Below are 18885 nucleotides of genomic sequence, written 5' to 3'. Positions count from 1 at the left end.
TATGTTCCTGTCAGAGCTCTCCGTTCTCAGAGTGCAGGTTTACTCGTAGTTCCTAGAGTATCTAAATGTAGATTTGGAGGGCGGGCGTTCTGCTATCAGGCACCATTACTATGGAACCAACTTCCAATCTGTGTTAAGGAGGCTGACACCACCTCCACCTTTAAAACTAAACTTAAAACATTTCTGTTTAGTAAAGCCTATAGTTAGTGTTTAGTAAACCTCTAGCTGGTGTTGGTAAATCTCTAGGTAGTGTAAACTCTAGTGTGTTAGAGTCGCTCCTGTAGTTTCTTGTGCTGGCCCCCCCTTCTCCTCCCTTTTTTCTCTTTTGTCCATGTTGCAGCATCCTCTGCCGGTGGCGAAGAGCATCTCTGAATGCACAACACAGGAACCTGCAGCGTGGGAGTGAGAGGGGCAGGGTAACGGCCCGGGCAGGCGGGGGAGAGGTTTGTCCGTCAAGACTCCTCTCCCTGGCCCTGCCCCTTCTCAACCTTTCCCCGACCCTGCACCCAACCTGGGACTTGCTGATTGGGCCGGAGCTTCAGGAGCTGCATGCTGGCCTGCGGTCCCCACCCCCGGTCATCCCGTTGCTGCTTCCACCTGCCCGCTGTGCTGTTGCCGTCCCTGACCCCCCAGTCTGGCCCTCGGCAGGAGGGTCCCCCCTTATGAGCCTGGTCCTGCTCAAGGTTTCTTCCCACCTAAAGGGGAGTTTTTCCTTGCCACTGTTTGGCTTAAGGTTTTTCTCCCACTAGGGGAGTTTTTACCTGCCATTGTTTATGTAATAATTGCTCGGGGGTCATGTTCTGGGTATTGGTCTCTGGAAAGCGTCTAGAGACAACTTTTGTTGTATTAGACGCTATATAAATTCAATTGAATTGAATTGAAATTGAATTGAAAACAGTTGGTTTACCGTCAGCCCAAAACTCGTCTTCCTTCAGGACATGTGTGGTCTCATAGATGATTTAAAAGATGAACATGTAACTCAGTTTAAAACATATAGAGTCAGAAAAGCATCATATGGCCCTTTAAAAGTGATGAACCCAGAAGTGACATCTCCCTGAGAGATGTGTCTGGTTCTGTCTGGAACTTGAGCTGCTTCATGACAGCAGGAACACACGTGTATGATGGTGAGTGAAGTTCAGACGATAAACACCTGAAACACCTTCATCTGGACTGACGGTGTCTTCTCTGTTTGAGGAGACCCAAATCAGTGAACCGACCTGAGAGTCTGCAGCTGGTAGTCTGGACTCTCCACCAGGTCAGACAGCTGCTCCACATCTGAATCCTGCAGCTTGTAGTTGAATCTCAGGTCCAGATGTTTCAGATGGGAGGGGTTGGACTTCAGAGCTGAAACCAGAGAAGAACCGCTGACCTCTGACAGACCGCAGTGCTGCAAGCTGCACAAAGAAACCAGAGCAGTCAGATGGTCAGTGTGGATCAGCAGGAGATCAGCCTGATGTCTGCAGGTTAGTGTTAACACAACTTTCACATCAAATTCAACTGAACACACAACTAAAACATGCCTGACCTCAGAGTCTCCAGTCTGCAGTCTGGACTCTCCAGGAAACCACACAGATGTTTAAATTCTGAATCCTGAAGCTGGTTCCAGCTCAGGCCCAGATGTTTCAGATGTTTCAGATGGGAGGGGTTGGACTTCAGAGCTGAGACCAGAGAAGAACAGCTGATCTCTGACAACCTGCAGTTCTCCAACCTGAATAACGAAGAAACGTGTTGATGAATTTTAATCACAGTTAACGACGCGTTAACTTAACGTCCTGTTAACGCCGACAATTTTTTTAATGCATGATTAAAAAAAAAAAAGGCGCAACATTTCTGGCGCTCGTCGGCACCCGTAGCCTGAGGAAAAGTCTGGTGGATTGAAAGATGGAGAATTAAAAGGGACTTTTGAACGGCTAGTTCACTTTCAGAAAGAGGCAGATGGTTCGCTGGACAAGACTGAAGTTATTTGCATGTCGATTTGAAATCAAAGTACGTCGAGTCTCAAATACCATTTGCAGCCAAACAGACACGAACAGAGAGCGCCGCGCCGCTAAGTCCCCCCCCCCTCGTCAGGAGCAGACAACGCTGTAGCAGCTTGCAAAAAAGGACCAGTCAAATCAAACTATTTGTTAAGCGCTTTTCTTACAAAATAAAAAATGCAGCGCAAAGCGCTTTACATAAAACATAAAACTCAATAATGCCCCCCCGCACACACACACGTACAGACGAGCGCACACACACTGCCATTCGCACGAGGATGGGCACTGGCTGACACTGAGGAGCAGGTGAGGAAACGGCTGCACTTTATAGGTTGAGTTACACTCCTGCTTTGTTACATGTGCACTTTATTTTTTTTTTAATTTACTTTTTGTATCCCCCTGATATTTTTTTAGCCTTTTATTTTCCTCCATATGTTTATCATGCATATGGTTCATTGTTTTACATTGAGCTGCTTAAAAAAACAAGGAATCTCAAGTTAGTCTTTACAAGTGTAAAGTTGGGGACTACATTTTTTGTATTTGTGAAGGAATGTTACATTCAGGTCAAAAGCTTTTTTTGTGGAAAGTTGAAAGTTTTGTGGAAACATTGGCATAAAGCAGCATTGTAGCAGGGCGAGTGCTACGGGGCCCGACGGACAGGATAGAGAGGACACAGAGTTTAGTGCAGAACCCTTTTATTTCACCAGAAGCAAACACCCACACAAGCACAGCATCACTCAGCAGCTTCAGTCTGACCACCAGTCTCAGCAGCAGCTTCTCCTCTTATAACGCTGGCAGGGTGGAGAGGCTGACGGGCCACACCTGTGTCCCGTCAGCCTGAGTGGCTGCACCTCCTCCACCCTGCCACAAGCATATTTGCCCTTTCTAATCTTGTTAACAGTATTAATAACATTTAAAAAATACCTGTGGTGGCAAAAATTGTTGTTCAAAAAGAATGTCAGGACACCTTAGCTGTCTTTCTGATGTTTAATGAAAAGAGGAAAAACATTCAATTGAATGGAGCCCCACAGTGCAACCGGTCACATGAACCGTCAGTCCTGAGTGAGCTGAATGTGCTTAAAGAAAAGTTATCTTATAGTTGGGGAGCTGGGAAACTAGACAAAACATCACCCATCACCCTGACAACCGTGCCAGGCTCTGTGTCAAAGGAACATGACCTCGGCATAGGAATGTTCGCTTGAAAACAAGCAACAGACAGTGTTATACCAAAATTTTCCATTACATTCCTTGAGGTAATTTATAACAGCACAAAATGTGTGAATGAATTAATCGCAATTAATCGCATAGTTAATTACAGAAACCATAGATTAATTAAGATTTAAAAAATGTTATTGTTGCAGCACTAATTAAAATTCATTATTTTTAGTGACGTGTCATTTATAATTTGACATAACTTGCAAACACTTAATAATTATGTTAAAACTGAGTTTATCAGTTAATATCTTACTTTAAGTTAAAGATAAGAAAGATTGAATTCTGTATATTTATCAGACTAATTCAACAGATTCTGAAGTCTGTGTGAAACTAAACATCAGCTGGTTCTGTATCGCTTGCACTTGAAAAGTCTTTGGTTGAACAACTAATGAGCTGCTTGATTAAAGGACATTTCTGAATTAAACCCACACGGGTGGATCTAAGACACACTTCCTCTCAGGATGATCACTTTGTTGCGCCACCTGTAGCCGTCAGTCCAACCTGTCCAGGTCTAAGGCAGGATCCATCCCTGCTGTCTACTCTCTACCGTCTACTTTCTCTCCTGTTTACATCTAAACTGTTTTTTCTCCTGTTTACATCTAGACTGGTTTCTCTCCTGTTTACTACTAAAATATTCTTATATAACAATCTTCAGACTTTTATAGACACAGAAACTTTCTAAAAAAAAAAAACATTTCTTCATATCAGATATTAAATATTTCATGAAAATGTTATAATTAAAGTAGTTTTGTCACATCTTTAAAGGATGATAACTGGATAAATGTGGAAACATCTCCAGTGGACTGACCTCAGAGTCTCCAGTCTACAGTTTGGACTCTCCAGTCCACCAGACAGAACCTTCACTCCTGAATCCTCCAGGTGGTTCCAACTCAGGTCCAGTTCTGTCAGATGGGAGGAGTTGGACTTCAGAGCGGACGCAACAACTTCACAGTGACTCTCTGAGAGTTCACAATCAAAAAATCTGTGATGAGAGAAAATATGATGTCAGTTGTAATAAAGTCTAATTTAAAGGAGCTTGAGGCTCCTTTTAAGAAATGAGACTCTCTAGCGCCACCCTTCACCACGACGGCCGTTGGGGGTACTGCAGCCAACAGAGAAGCCGGCACAGGAGAACGGGGAGAACGTGCATGCAGCGTCATGTGACGTCACATCCGCAGGACAGCGCGGGAAAATTGGGCCCGAATTGCAGCACATTTTGCAGCACACAGCCTGTTCAAGGCAAAGGAGAGATACACAGAGGGCTCATTCTTTTTGGTTTGGAACGCTTCATCTGACATTATTACTAGAAAACTTAAAACGTATACAAATTTTTTTCATAAATCCTGCCTCAATCCTGCCTCATGCTCCTTTAAAGCCAGACTGAACACATCTGATGATATCTGCAGACTTTGTCTGGATCTGCAGATGAAGGAGGGAACTGGCTTCGTTAACGTCTATGTCTGTCAGAGTCATCTGAAAACATCTGATTTAGGACATAAACTAATTTATTCTTGGACATTTTTCACTTCGAAACTCTTGAATGAAAGTGAACAACTGTGGAGCTGAACTTTTGTCAAGTATCCAGATAAAATATCTTATATAAAATATCTTAATAGCTTTTAAGCTATAGGCTATTTAGTATTTTTCTGACTCCTGGACTAATCTTTCTTGTATTTTGTGTTCAGGACTCTTAAAGGAGAGTTTGGTCTCACAGAGACTTCAGCATTGATCAGAGATTGAAAGAAGACTGAATTGTGCTGTGCTGCTGTGATATCCAGACGTCAGTTCTCGTATGAAGCTGTAAACGTCTTCATACTGCTCTCCTCTACAGCAACAACACAAACACCTTTCACCTTCTGTCTCAGACAAACTTTCATTCATAATCAATGAAGCTGCACTCGTGAAATTCAGCACTCGGAGCTTTTCCATCTAGAGTCTCGGTCTGGTACGACCAGCAGTTTCTGGAGGATCATGGGATTTCAAGTCTTCATATCTGTGTTGAGGCCTCTTGGATGAGAGGTGAAAAGTCTTCAGGAACCAAAAACAAGTCCAACTGCTTTCCTCTTAAAGTCTGTGGAAAGTAACCGCCCCCCCTACATGAGTTACAGGACGGTGCAGCCGTGCGTGTCTGTCGGGCTAGTTTCCCCGGTGTGTCCCGCACGTCGCCACAGGTCGGCTACCCGTCTGGACCTTTTCAGCCGATTCGACATGTTGAATCGGCGTCGGCGGGTCAGTCAAACAGCTCACTGTGATTGGCTGTTCAGGTAGCGAATCAGTGCACGAGAAGAGAAACGGAAGTGACGAAAGTAAACAAACGGCGAAGGATAAGAGGACCATGGATGTATTATATTAGAAGAGGACACACAGGCTGTATCCGAATTTGGATCCCCAACCTGGGCTCAGCCTCAGTTTATCCAAATAACGCCTGTTTCACTAGCAAGGACCACGCCATCAACAGGATACGTTTAAATGATTTATTGATACAAAGATGATGACGATGACGATGGTGATGACAATGATGATGATCTATGGATCGGTCGATGCGTTGTGGGGAAGCTGGTAGGGAATCCGCCGCAGCGCCCGGGCAACGACGAACCCCCTAGAAATCTATGAGGTAGAGAAAGAGAGGGAAGAAGGAGAAGAGAAAAGGGGTGGGGGGGAGGGGTGCATAGAACGAGAGCGAAGAGGGAATGAGGGTTAGGCTGGTATTTGAAGGTTTGCCGGAAGAGGCGTGGTGCCGGAGGAGGCGTGGTTGAGGCGTGGTCCTGCTCCCGAAATTCGCTTGTTAAGCTCCAATAAAAAATTTGATCCGATGTTTCGGGGATCAGAAGAGCCGCCGGCCCCGGGGCGCAGCAGCAGCTCATGGCCGGGGGGACAGACGTGATCGCTGGGTCAACCCGCGCCGTCGTCCCGGGGAGAAACCTGCAGCTCTGTGGAGAATTACCGCTGGCCGAAATAAATTATTTAGGAAGATAAATGTTGGTTTAATAGATGAAATCTAACAGTTGTAGCTGTCACATTAGTTTGTCTGAATATAAAGTGAAGCTTTGTAGAGGAATTGTTTTTATGTATGTATAATCATTTGGTTGAAATCTAACATTGGGAACCTTCTACTTCAAAAAAGAGCTATATGAACTTTAAGAAGAAAAAAGGACAGTGTGCATATCTATCTCTCCGGCATGTGTACCCCTGAGGGACGCAGGTGTGGGTGTGTGTCTCTGTCTGTGACTCTCTCTCCGTCTCTGTCTCTCTCTGTGTGTTGGGGTGTGTGGTGTCTTTCCTCCCCATCTGCACCTCCCTTGTAGTAGAGAGTAATAGTTTTGTATAGACATTGTTGTTTTTAAAGCTTTGGTGTCCATGAAGAATCACTGCAACTCTATGCAAAGGAATGTGTGTGCTATAAAGTATCTGCTTGTATCTGCTCAGATTGGAAGGAAACACATGCATGGGCCTCTTGCAAAGAGGCCTCACTCTGTGTATGTGCAAAATTATCTCCCCTTTCTTGGATACAAGGAGCGTCATACATCACACCAGGTGTCTAGAGGTAGCTTTTGTTTGAACAATTTACACCAAGATTAGTAATAAACAAGTGTCTCTCGGGGAATCCTCCCTGAGAGGCCCAAAACGATCTCCAGATTTTGAGCAATGACACGAGACGTGGGAGGCGACACCTATGGTGGTAAAAAAGACGCTGGGGAGGGTGGATAGTGTTGTAAGAAGTTGAATGATTTATTGCTGTACCACTGGCCGAATTGACATGAGGAGAAGTTTTGAGGGATACTGTTGGATACAGGGGCGTGGCCCCCAGATCCTTCAAAAGTATATAAGAAGAATGGAAATCTACTAAGTTTTAGAGTCGGCACCTGGACCCAGCCGGTATCCTGTGTGTGGTACCGATTGTAATTCTTGCAATAAAGACCTGCACAGTATTCGGACGGAACACCAGCTGAACTTTGACTCCAGTGTTTTTTCTTCAAGTCTGCGGATGAAGGAAAAACTTAGACCATGTGGGGTAGGAAAAAACTTAGATTTATTGTGGAGGTCCCGGAAAGGATTTTCCCTACAGCTTTAGGTTTTTACTAGATAGATAGATAGATAGAACTGTATTCATCTATCTAGTAAAAAAGAAAACATGAAGCTTCACTTTATATTCAGACAAAACTACAAACTACAGACAAAACAAAGCTACAACTGTTAGATAATTATATATATATATATATATATATATATATATATATATATATATATATATATATATATATATATATATATATATATATCCAGTACTCGAGTTGTAAAAAAAAAATCAGGGGGGATGGTGGATTTTATCATATGAGGACAGATAATTTGTGCTGATTACAAATAATATAATATACTACAAATAATAGCATTGACCAAAGAAACAGAAACAGAAAAAGCTTTATTGCCAGGTCAGACATAAATCAGACGAGAGAACTTGACATTAATACGGACACCATTTTTTTTTAGCACCTGCAGAAATGACATAGCAGCAGTTAAATGCATCACTGAAAAAACAATTTTAACCTGTTTTAAAGTAGATTTTCACTTAAAATAAGTAGAAAAATCTGCATGTGGAACAAGATTTTATTGCTTGTAATGAGAAGATAAATCTTGTCCCATTGGCAGATTTTTCCTACTTATTTCAAGTGAAAATTTACGTGAAACAGGTGAAAATTGTCAAATAAGTTATTTTTCTGGTGTTATTTTTCTCTGAGATGACTAAATGTTTTCTCAATAAAGCTTTGAAAAAAAAAAAGAGCTTCCGGTTTTCCCTTGTTTTTGAGTGAATACAGACTACCGCTGCCTGCTGTTATGGAGGGGATTTACCTCTCACGCATGCGCAGAACGTACATGCTAGTCAGGCCGTCGGGTGTCGTCTTTGCAGTGTGTTCAAAAAGCCCGACCCAGCCCGACACAGGCGACGCGAGGCGACACGAGGCGACACAGCAGTCGGCCGAGAGCGGGCGACGTCGGGTTGGTGTGTCCTCGGCTTTAACAAGTACACATGTGTCCACAAAACCCCCCAGTGGTTCTGATGTTTCATCTTTCTCCGTTACATAGATTCATTTCCGAGCAGCAAAAACATCAACTAGATCAAGTGTTTGAAACATGAACCTCTGGTTGAGATGACTTGAGGTGACCCAGAAAAAAACTAAATCATCTGATTTCAAAAGTTTTCATTTGAAGATCAAAACAAGATTTAAAGAACTAAACTGCTAATTTACACTAACTGATGGTGTTATTGATCTCATCTGGACTCACCGAGCCTTTCTGCAGTTCCTCACAGCTGGAATCAGTCTCAGTCGACCCCCTTCTTTTGCCTTGTAGTTGTTCAGGTCCAACTCGTCCAGAACCTCCTCCGACATCTGCAGCATGGAGGCCAGAGCTGAACACTGGATCTTAGTGAGCTTCTTCTCTGATTTGTTCTCTGACTTCAGGAACTTTTGGATCTGCTGTTGAACTGAGAGGTTGTTCATCTCCATCAGACACTGGAAGACGTTGATGCTTCTGTCAGGAGAGATTTCCTCAGCGAACATCTTCTTCAGGTTGTGTTTGACTTTCCGGATGGATTTTGGACAGTTCTTCCTCTGGTTCAGCAGACCTCCTAACAGTCTCTGGTTGGACTCCACAGAAAGACCATGAAGGAAGCGGACAAACAGGTCCAGGTGGCCATTTTTACTCTTCAGGGATTTCTGCATGACTCTCTTCAGGAAGTCATCCAGAGTTGAATATATGTAGTTTCCTTCCAGGAAGTTCTCTAGCACATCTGTGTTTCTGGTGGAGTAACAGTGGAGCACGTAGACTGCAGCAAGGAACTCCTGGATGCTCAGATGAACAAAGCAGTAGACGGGTTTCTGGAAGATCTCACACTCTCTCCTGAAGATCTGGGTACAAACTCCTGAGTACACCGAGGCCTCTGGGACATCAAGACCACACTGCTCCAGGTCTTCTTGGTAGAACATGATGTTTCCTTTCTCCAGATGTTCAAACGCCAGCCTCCCCAGCTTCAGAAGAAGGTCCCTGTCAGCCTCCATCCGGTCCTGTGGACTCGTCTCATGTCCCTTGTGGTACTTGTTCTTCTTCCTCTTCGTCTGGACCACCAGGAAGTGGGAGAACATGTCAGTCAGGGTCTTGGGCAGCTCTCCTCTCTTCTTTGTGGTCAACATGTGGTCCAGAACTGTAGCAGTGATCCAGCAGAAGACAGGGAGTTTACACATGATGTGGAGGGTTCTGGATGTCTTCATGTGGGAGACGATGCTGCTGGACCGCTCTTCATCCCTGAACCTCCTCCTGAAGTATTCCTCCTTCTGGGTGTCGGTGAAGCCTCGTACTTCTGTCACCCTGTCGACGTATTTCTGAGGGATCTGATTGGCTTCTGCAGGTCTGGAAGTTATCCAGATGAGAGCTGAGGGAAGCAGGTTCCCCTGGATGAGGTTGGTCAGCAGCACGTTGACCGATGAGCTCTGTGTGACGTCAGACACGACCGGACCGTTGTTGAAGTCCAGTGAACGTCTGCTTTCATCCAGGCCGTCAAGGATGAACAACGGTTTCCCGGCAGCCAGCTGCTCTGCTGTGAGCTTCTGTAACGATGGATGGAAAACCTGGATCAGCCTGAGAAGACTGAACTGCTCATCTCTGATCAGGTGCAGCTCCCTGAACGAGAGCAGAATCACCACGGTGACGTCTTGGTTCTCCGAGCCCTCGGCCCAGTCCAAGGAGAACTTCTGAACCGAGAAGGTTTTCCCAACGCCAGCAACGCCGTTCGTCAGAACCACTCTGATGGCTCCACGTTGGTCAGGTAAGGCTTTAAAGATGTCCTGGCACCTGATTGGAATGTCATGGAGGCTCTTCATCTGGGAAGCTGTCTCCAGCTGCCTCACCTCATGTTGGGTATCAACCCCTTCACTCAGTCCCTCTGTGATGAAGTGCTCCGTGTAGATCCTGTTGAGGGGGGTTCTACTTCCTGTTTCATCAATTCCCTCAGTCACATGTTCACATCTGCTCCTCAGACTGATCTTATGTTCATCTACCTCCTGCAGAACGACATATGCTGAAAAAAAGAATGAAGAGGAGGTCAGAAAGATACAAACTCCTACTGCAGTCAGGGATGGGGGGCCTCCAGGAGCTAAACCAAACTGGTTAAGGACCCGGTTTGACCGCTCAGTCCACCGATGCCGGTGAAGGGTCAAGACCATCCATCCATCCATCCATCCATCCATCCATCCATCGTCCGCCGCTTATTCATTCCCGGGTCGCGGGGGCAGCAGTTTCAACAGAGATGCCCAGACTTCCTTCACCCCAGACACTTCCTCCAGCTCTTCCGAGGGGATTCCGAGGCATTCCCAGGCCAGCCGAGAGACATAGTCTCTCGAGCGTGTCCTGGGTCTTCCCCGGGGTCTCTGCTAAAAAGCTTGACTCGCCATTAACGGTAGAAGAAATTAATCTCGCTGTGAGAAGTATGCAAAATAACAAAGCTCCTGGCCCTGATGGATTTCCAGTGGAATTTTTTAAGAAATTTCAGGATAAATTGTCCCCTTTATTGCATGCTGTGTATAGGGAATCACTGGAACATGGCACTCTCCCTCCCACTTTAAGGCAAGCCTCCATAAGTCTCCTCTTAAAAAAAGATAAGGATCCAACTCTCTGCGGCTCATACAGACCTCTTTCGTTAATAAATGTAGATGCTAAGATCCTTTGCTAAAGCTTTGGCTTATCGCCAGAGGTGGCAAATCCGGCTTCAGAAAGTAAAAGTCCTGCCATATATTTGTTCTGTCCATTCACTAAAACCAGGTGAGTTCACTAATTAGCTCATCTACCTGGCTGAAGAGCTGTGCTGATTAGAATCAGCTGGTTGAGTGAATGTGCAGAACAAATACATGGTAGGACTTTTACTTTCTGAAGCCGGATTTGCCACCTCTGCTTATCGCTTGGAGGACATTGTACCAACTATTGTCTCAAATGAACAAACAGGATTGGTTAAGGGGCGACAGTTATTCTTTAATGTCCGGACACTTTTAAATATTATTCACTCTAAAACTGTAACTACAACACCTGAAGTCGTAATCTCGGTCGATGCTGAAAAGGCATTCGATAGGGTTGAATGGGACTATTTATTTACTGTACTGAAGAAGTTTGGTCTGGGGAATGGGTTCATTTCTTGGATACGTCTCCTTTACACGTCTCCACAAGCAAGCGTTTCCACTAATGGCATTCGGTCCAATTTTTTTACTCTAGCCCGTGGCACCAGACAGGGGTGTCCCCTCTCTCTCCTATTATTCGCACTAGCTATAGAGCCCCTGTCAATCTTTCTGAGGTCCTCCCCCACTTTTACTGGGATCTCCCGTTTGGGAACAGAATTTAAGCTGTCACTTTACGCTGATGACTTATTGTTATATGTCTCGGATCCTGTCCTCTCCATTCCTTCAATTTTATCTGCTTTCCAGAGATTTGGGTCACTCTCAGGCTATAAAGTGAACGTCTCTAAAAGTGAATGCTATCCCATCAATGACTCAGCATCACAGCTCGTACAGTCAGATATTCCTTTTAAGATTAGTCCTTCCGGCTTTAGGTATCTTGGGATCAACGTAACCAGAACGTTAAGCTCTCTTTTTTCTGCTAATCTCTCACCTTTAATGTCTACAATTAAATCTGACCTCCATAGATGGAAAAGCTTACCTCTTTCGTTAACTGGAAGAATTAACGCAGTTAAAATGAACATTTTGCCAAAATTTCTATTTTTGTTCCATTGTCTTCCACCTTTCTTACCAAAACACTTTTTTAAAATAATTGATCAAACTATTTCTGACTTCTTATGGTGTGGGAAGGCTCCTAGAATCCGCAAATCCACACTTCAGAGATGTAAATTCAATGGCGGACTGGCTCTTCCCAATTTCCAACTGTATTATTGGGCAGCACATATTCAAAAAATTTCATTTTGGTTCAAATCGGTGAATATGCCATGGTGTAAATTGGAGGCACAGTCGTGCATTTCATCCTATTTACCTGCTCTACTTACCTCATCTATTCCATCCAACCTCTCTGTCTTTACGAATAATCAAGTGGTTCACTCCACACTTAAAATTTGGTATCAATTTAGGAAACACTTCAAATTTAAGTCAGCATCTACTTTAGCTCCATTACTGAACAATCATTTATTTCGACCTCCGCTTACAGATTCAACCTTTCTCATATGGCATAATAAAGGCCTGAAAAGTTTTGGAGATCTTTACAAGGATGGTATCTTTCGCAGCTTTTCAGATCTTTCAGGTGAATTTAATCTCCCACCTTCACATCTCTTTCGATACTTTCAGATTAGACACTAAAGCTAAACTAAAGCTTTGTTTCCAGTTTTTCCATCCTCTCCGCCGACTCTACAGTGGGAGGTGCTTTTAAATTATGATCCACTTCAAAAATCACTGATCTCTAAGGTTTACGATGACCCTCTGTCTTTCGATCTCTCTCCGGTTATTAAATTTAGGGTTGCCTGGGAAGGAGAACTGGATCTAAACTTGGAGGATGACTGGTGGGACGCTGCTCTTAAAAAAATTTACACAAGTTCATCCTGCGCTCGTCTTACACTTATACAGTTTAAAGTACTGTTTAGAGTCCACTTTTCTAAACCTCGACTCTCACAGATCTATCCCAGTGTCACTGACAAATGCGACAAATGTCATGCCTCGTCCTGCAATTTAACCCATATGTTTTACTCTTGCCCACTACTTTCTCGCTTTTGGTGGAATTATTTTGACACCATGTCAAAAATACTCTCGGTGAATATAAAAGTCTCCCCCCATGTTGCCATATTCGGGCTCCCAGAGGACCATGGCCGGTTTACTTCAAATCAAATAGACATTCTGGCTTTTACTTCCTTACTGGCAAGACGCCACCTTCTTCTCCACTGGAAGTCGACTAAGGCTCCTTCTAGTACTCAGTGGCTCAACGACACCATGTTTTTTCTGAAGCTGGAAAAGATTAAATATTCACTGAAGGGTAGTTGTAACAAATTTTATAATAAGTGGCATTTCTTTCTTACATTTTTCCACTCTCTCCAGTCCCTGCCTCCTGATTGACGGATCCCTCCTCTCTCTCTTCTTTCATTCCTTTCTTTCTTCCTCCTTTTTATCTATTTATTTACTTTTCCTTTGTTTTTGGGGTTCGTTTTTCTTTGTTTTGTTTTGTTTTTTTTGTTTTTTATCTCTCCCCCTTTTTATTCATCTATTTTTTAATTTATACTCTGCAGTTTTGATACTTAAATATTACTTAGAATAATTTTCATTTATTTGTCATTATTTTGTGCGGATTTTTTGTTCTGTTGAATCAAAAAAAAAAAACATCCTAGGAGGTAGACTGTATATTCTGTATGTTATGACTGTATGTTCTACGGTGCCTTACCCCCTAATAAAAATATATTAAAAAAAAGAAAGAAATCCTGTCCATAAAAATTATGAACAGGACCGGTGACAAAGGGCAGCCCTGCGGAGTCCAACATGCACCGGGAACAAGACTGATCTACTGCCGGCAATGCGAACCAGACTCCTGCTCCGATCATATAGAGACCAGACAGCCCTTAATAGAGGGCCCTGGACTCCATACTCACTGAGCGCCCCCCATAGAATGGCACGAGGGACACGGTCAAATGCCTTCTCCAGATCCACAAAGCACATGTAGACTGGTTGGGCAAATTCCCACGAACCCTCAAGAACACTGCGGAGGGTATAGAGCTGGTCCAGTGTTCCGTGACCGGGACGAAAACCGCATTGTTCCTCCTGAATCCTCCTGGTTCAACTATCGTATTCTCCTCTCCAGTACCTTGGCGTAGACTTTCCCGGGGAGGCTGAGAAGTGTGATCTCCCTGTAGTTGGAACACACTCTCCGGTCCCCATTTTTAAAAAGAGGGACCACCACTCCAGCGGTACTGTCCCCTTCCTCCATGCAATGTCGCAGAGGCGTGTCAACCAAGACAGCCCTACGACATCCAGAGACTTGAGGTACTCAACCCCCGGTGCCACTGAGGAGCTTACGAACTACCTCAGTGACCTCGGCTTGGGTGATGGATGAGCATGTCCCCAAGTCCTCACCCTCTGCTTCCTCAGTGGAAGGCATGTTGGTCGGGTTGAGGAGATCCTCGAAGTATTCCTTCCACCGTCCGACGATGTCCCCAGTCGAGGTCAACAGCTGCTTCCCCCTTCTGAGGCGCCGAACGGTCCGCCAGAATTTCCTCGAGGCCGACCGAAAGTCTTCCTCCATGGCCTCACCGAACTCCTCCCAGACCCGAGTTTTTGCCTCCAGGACTGTCATGGGATTGGGTCGTCGAGGCACCCCGCCACGACTGCTACCCAGTCCACATTGCACCGGCTTCTCACGGTCATTCCTGCGGGTGGTGGGCCTACAGGAATGCAGGCCCACGTCGCCGTTTCGGGCTGAGCCCGGCTGGGTCCCACGGGCAAAGACCCGGCCACCAGGCAAGACCACCTAAGCTTTATTGCCCTTCAGACTGCAGGTACCATTCAAGAATGTGGAAAACGTAAACACTGATCACTGCCGGGACAACCATCTGAAACCCCCCCAAGACAAAGGTCACCACAGTTGTATTGGGTAACAGACACCGAACGGTGGAAAAATCGGTCGTTGATGAGAACATTATGTGAGAATTTTCAGGTAAAACCCTAAAACAACCGAAGAAGACTTCATGAACTAAAGTAGAAGCCACACCAGAAGAGACAACCCATTAGTAAGAATAAAAGGAATTTGACCCACATACAAACCACTCAAGGAGGTTGGACCACCTGGAAAAGTTTTAGACGATATCTGAACCGTACGAGGAGAGGTCCGGTTTAGGAGAAACGCTTATAATTCCAGAAACAGGGACACGGAGGTGGAAACCCTCAGATGAGCAGAATCACATGAATCTTCAGGAGAACTCGTAATCCCACAAATCCATCCCAGGAGGCGGAGCTTGGAAACGCTCCAAGACAGAGGAAAAACCTCCACAAAACCAGGCCAGGGCAGTTGTGCGTAGTATTTAACCTTGTGGGTCATTTTTGTGAGCAGAGCACCGCTGTGCTGTCAGACGAGTCTTTGACCTTGAGTGGAAGATGGAAACTTTCAGTCTTCTTTCCAGCTTCATGCTTTTTACATGTCTCCATGGAAACTGAATTGTTGTGTAAGAGGTGGTATTAAATAGAATAAGCACCGAGGCAGAACTTCTTTCAACTACTTTATTAGCAACCCGGCTCTCACACAGACTATACGTAGCTTAACGTGGTATCTTCTCCTGCAAACTTCTACGTACTTTCTGTAGCCCTTTTTCAACCTGCCACTCTTGGGCATAATCGGCCACCTAGTGGCTGACACAAAAGGAATGCTGGCGGATTTCCTAATTTCATCCACCAAAACAATACTATCCTTGTGCTGCGTAGGCTAATTTCAATATATGATGTCACTACGCCCGTCGCTGTTGTTGTAACGATGCCTTGAGGAGGCAGAAAAGGCGGCTAGAGGACCGTTTTAAAAAGACTCCTACAAACGGTACGAGTTTAGCGCTCATACAAGATGATGGAACCTGGACCTGCTTAACCTCCGGTATGGAGTCCAGAATGCTACACACACTGAACCATGATGAGACCTGAGCTGGAGCACCGACGTTCACACTCCCGGTTGAGTACAATGAGGAACAAAGAAAACAATCAGGTCCTCTAGCGCAGTGTTTCCCAACCCTGCTCCTCGGGGGAACACTGTCCTGCATGTTTTAGATCGGAGGTCTGGGAGTCCAGTCCTCGAGGGCCGCAGTCCAGCATGTTTTAGATGTTTCCCTGCATCAACACACCTGATTCAAATTAATGGTCGTCATCAGCTTGTCATCAAGGTCTGGACAGCTCTGTTGGTGACACAGCTCCTTGTATCATGGTGCAATGAAGCAAGTAGACATCTGAAACATGCAGGACTGCGGCCCTCGAGGACTGGAATCCGAGACCCCTGTTTTAGATGTTTCCCTTCATCATCACACCTGATTCTAATTAGTGGTCCTAATTTATGGAGCTAGAACAGTCTCATAATTTACAAATGCACAGGACAAGTTTTACAAATGCACGGACCGATTTGCAAATACACACACAGTTTCACACGTGCACAGGACAAGTTTTACAAATGCACAGACCGATTTGCAAATACACACACCGTTTCACACGTGCACAGAACAATTCACACGTGCGTAGGAAAGATACACAAATGTATTTTCGATGCACACACAAATATAACCTGATTTACAAAGGTTTTTTTTGTCTGTGAGCTGCGCTGGATTTGTGTGTGAGTTTTGAGACTCCCCTGACGTGACTCGATGCACAAATAGGTTTTTTTTAACACGGAAGGATCTGCAACCAATCAGATTAAAGGGGCGGATACACCTGCTGTTTGAACTGCGTTAGCGCTGTTCACTTAGAAAAGTGATTAATATTTCAAGTTGGTGGAGTAAAGATAAAAAAAACACCTACAGGAGATAAAAAATAAATAAACAGGATGGAGAGGAGATCACTGCTCTGATTTTCTTGTGATTTCGGTAAATAAAACAGCGCGATCTGAGATGGTTTGTCGGGCCGTTCAACCAGAGCCGTCGGGAGAGCTCTTAGTCCTGCCGATGCAGCAACTGATGATGAAAAACAGCGGAGATTTTTATATATTTGCTCCGTTTGGTTTCACGAAGTATTACTGTCCCGCTGATTGAGCTCAGAACCAGACGGACAGCAGAGAGGCTGCGCTGCCTGACGGGGACGAGCAGCAGTGGCCAGGTGGAGCAGCAGCGCACATGTCGTCAGGAGATTAATTTACCGAAATATCTGGAGTAAAGTCGGTATCAGTCGACTGATAACCGAAGAACCTCTGTATCCAGCTCAGATGTTTGATGATCGGTGGACTAAACCCCGACCAGCATCATCACCGCATCTTCCCATGAGCACGACTCTGCACCGGGAATGTGTTGATCTGCCACCGCTGTTTTGACACGTTTGTCTCTGTGGTGGCAATGTCACATCATAAATGTGAGGATAACAGCTGCTTGTTTCTGACCTCCACGTCTGGTCACTGCGGTCAGCTGGTGTCTGAACTGGACCAGCGCCACTCGCGGCCAGAGCCAGAACGCGACTGCAGCAATATTCACCCCCGTCAACAGGCTGGTTCTCCTGAAAGACACCTATAGTTCAAATACATAAATATCTCTGCTGTTTCTCATCATCAGTTGCTGCATCGGCAGGACTAAAGCTCTCCTGACGGCTCTGGTTGAACGGCCCCACAAACCATCTCAGATCGCGCTGTTTTATTTACCGAGATCACAAGAAAATCTGAGCAGTGATCTCCTCTCCATCCTGTTTATTTATTTTTTATCTCCTGTAGGTGTTTTTTTTTATCTTTACTCCACCAACTTGAAATATTAATCACTTTTCTAAGTGAACAGCGCTAACGCAGTTCAAACAGCAGGTGTATCCGCCCCTTTAATCTGATTGGTTGCAGATCCTTCCGTGTTAAAAAAAACCTATTTGTGGATCTAGTCACGTCAGAGGAGTCTCAAAACTCACACACAAATCCAGCGCAGCTCACAGACAAAAAAACATTTGTAAATCAGGTTATATTTGTGTGCGCATCAAAAATACATTTGTATATCTTGTCCTACGCACGTGTGACTTGTTCTGTGCACGTGTGAAACTGTGTGTGTATTTGCAAATCGGTCTGTGCATTTGTAAAACTTGTCCTGTGCATTTGTGAATTATGAGACTGTTCTAGCTCCATACTAATTAGCTTGCCTTCAAGGTCTGCACAACTATGTTGATGACACACTTGTATCACGGTGTGTTGAAGCAGGGTAACATCTAAAATGTGCAGGACAGTGTGCCAGATCCAGACCTGCAGGTCCTCTACAGACCACTAGGGTCCAGATCCAGACCTGCAGGTCCTCTACAGACCACTAGGGTCCAGATCCAGACCTGCAGGTCCTCTACAGACCACTAGGGTCCAGATCCAGACCTGCAGGTCCTCTACAGACCACTAGGGTCCAGATCCAGACCTGCAGGTCCTCTACAGACGCTGATGGTCCATGTTTGAACAACTGGACACAAAAAAATGGGGGTTCGCCGATGCATCAGAGGTTTTAAAAAGGTTTTAAAAACCTCTGATGCATCGCCACGACGACTCTTCAGACAGATGGACGGTCTCACCTTGTGGAGGGTTTGCTCTGGATCTTATTCCATATCCCAGATATTCCGATGAAGCCAACTGGTATGAGCTCCGTCTGCAGAACCAGCGTCCACACAGGATTTATTGGATGTTTCAACGTTTACGAGCAAAATCAAACACAAACAAGTTCTCAAGGTATTTGTTTTGTTGTTTTTTTCTTCCAGAGGACATGATTTTCTTACTTCATCGGAGCAGGTTCATTGTTGAAATCAGGTAGATCTTTGGAGACGTCACTCTTCATAGACCGACACCTGGAGGCTGCAGGATTTGCTCCGCTTCTGAAAAACCCAAAGATCCTGATCTTCACATCTCATCAGTCAATGATCACACAACTGACTCCTTATGCACAAAACACATTGTAGGAAAAAGGCAGGAACCAGGAACCGGGAACTTAACCGATAACCCCATAGGAGAAACATCACACAAAACAAAACAGCCTGAAATAGATAGA

At 44.9% G+C, this 18885-nt stretch overlaps 1 protein-coding gene across 1 annotated transcript in view; it reads right to left on the bottom strand.

Annotated features, from left to right (window-relative positions):
* Nucleotides 1-18675, bottom strand: part of LOC133456428 (NACHT, LRR and PYD domains-containing protein 3-like) — a 687319-nt gene extending 668644 nt beyond the window's left edge. Inside the window, 7 exon segments of the mRNA XM_061734903.1 lie at nucleotides 1218-1394; nucleotides 1526-1708; nucleotides 4000-4173; nucleotides 8475-10263; nucleotides 18416-18516; nucleotides 18518-18535; nucleotides 18617-18675. Coding sequence (XP_061590887.1) covers nucleotides 1218-1394; nucleotides 1526-1708; nucleotides 4000-4173; nucleotides 8475-10263; nucleotides 18416-18516; nucleotides 18518-18535; nucleotides 18617-18675 — 2501 coding nt within the window.
* Nucleotides 18676-18885: the final 210 nt, after the last annotated feature.

The sequence above is a fragment of the Cololabis saira genome, chromosome 12 (genome assembly GCF_033807715.1).
Source record: "Cololabis saira isolate AMF1-May2022 chromosome 12, fColSai1.1, whole genome shotgun sequence".
In the NCBI taxonomy this organism is placed as follows: Eukaryota; Metazoa; Chordata; class Actinopteri; order Beloniformes; family Belonidae; genus Cololabis; species Cololabis saira.
Note: the sequence above shows the minus strand (reverse complement) of the source record. Positions and strands in the feature narration are given on the sequence as shown.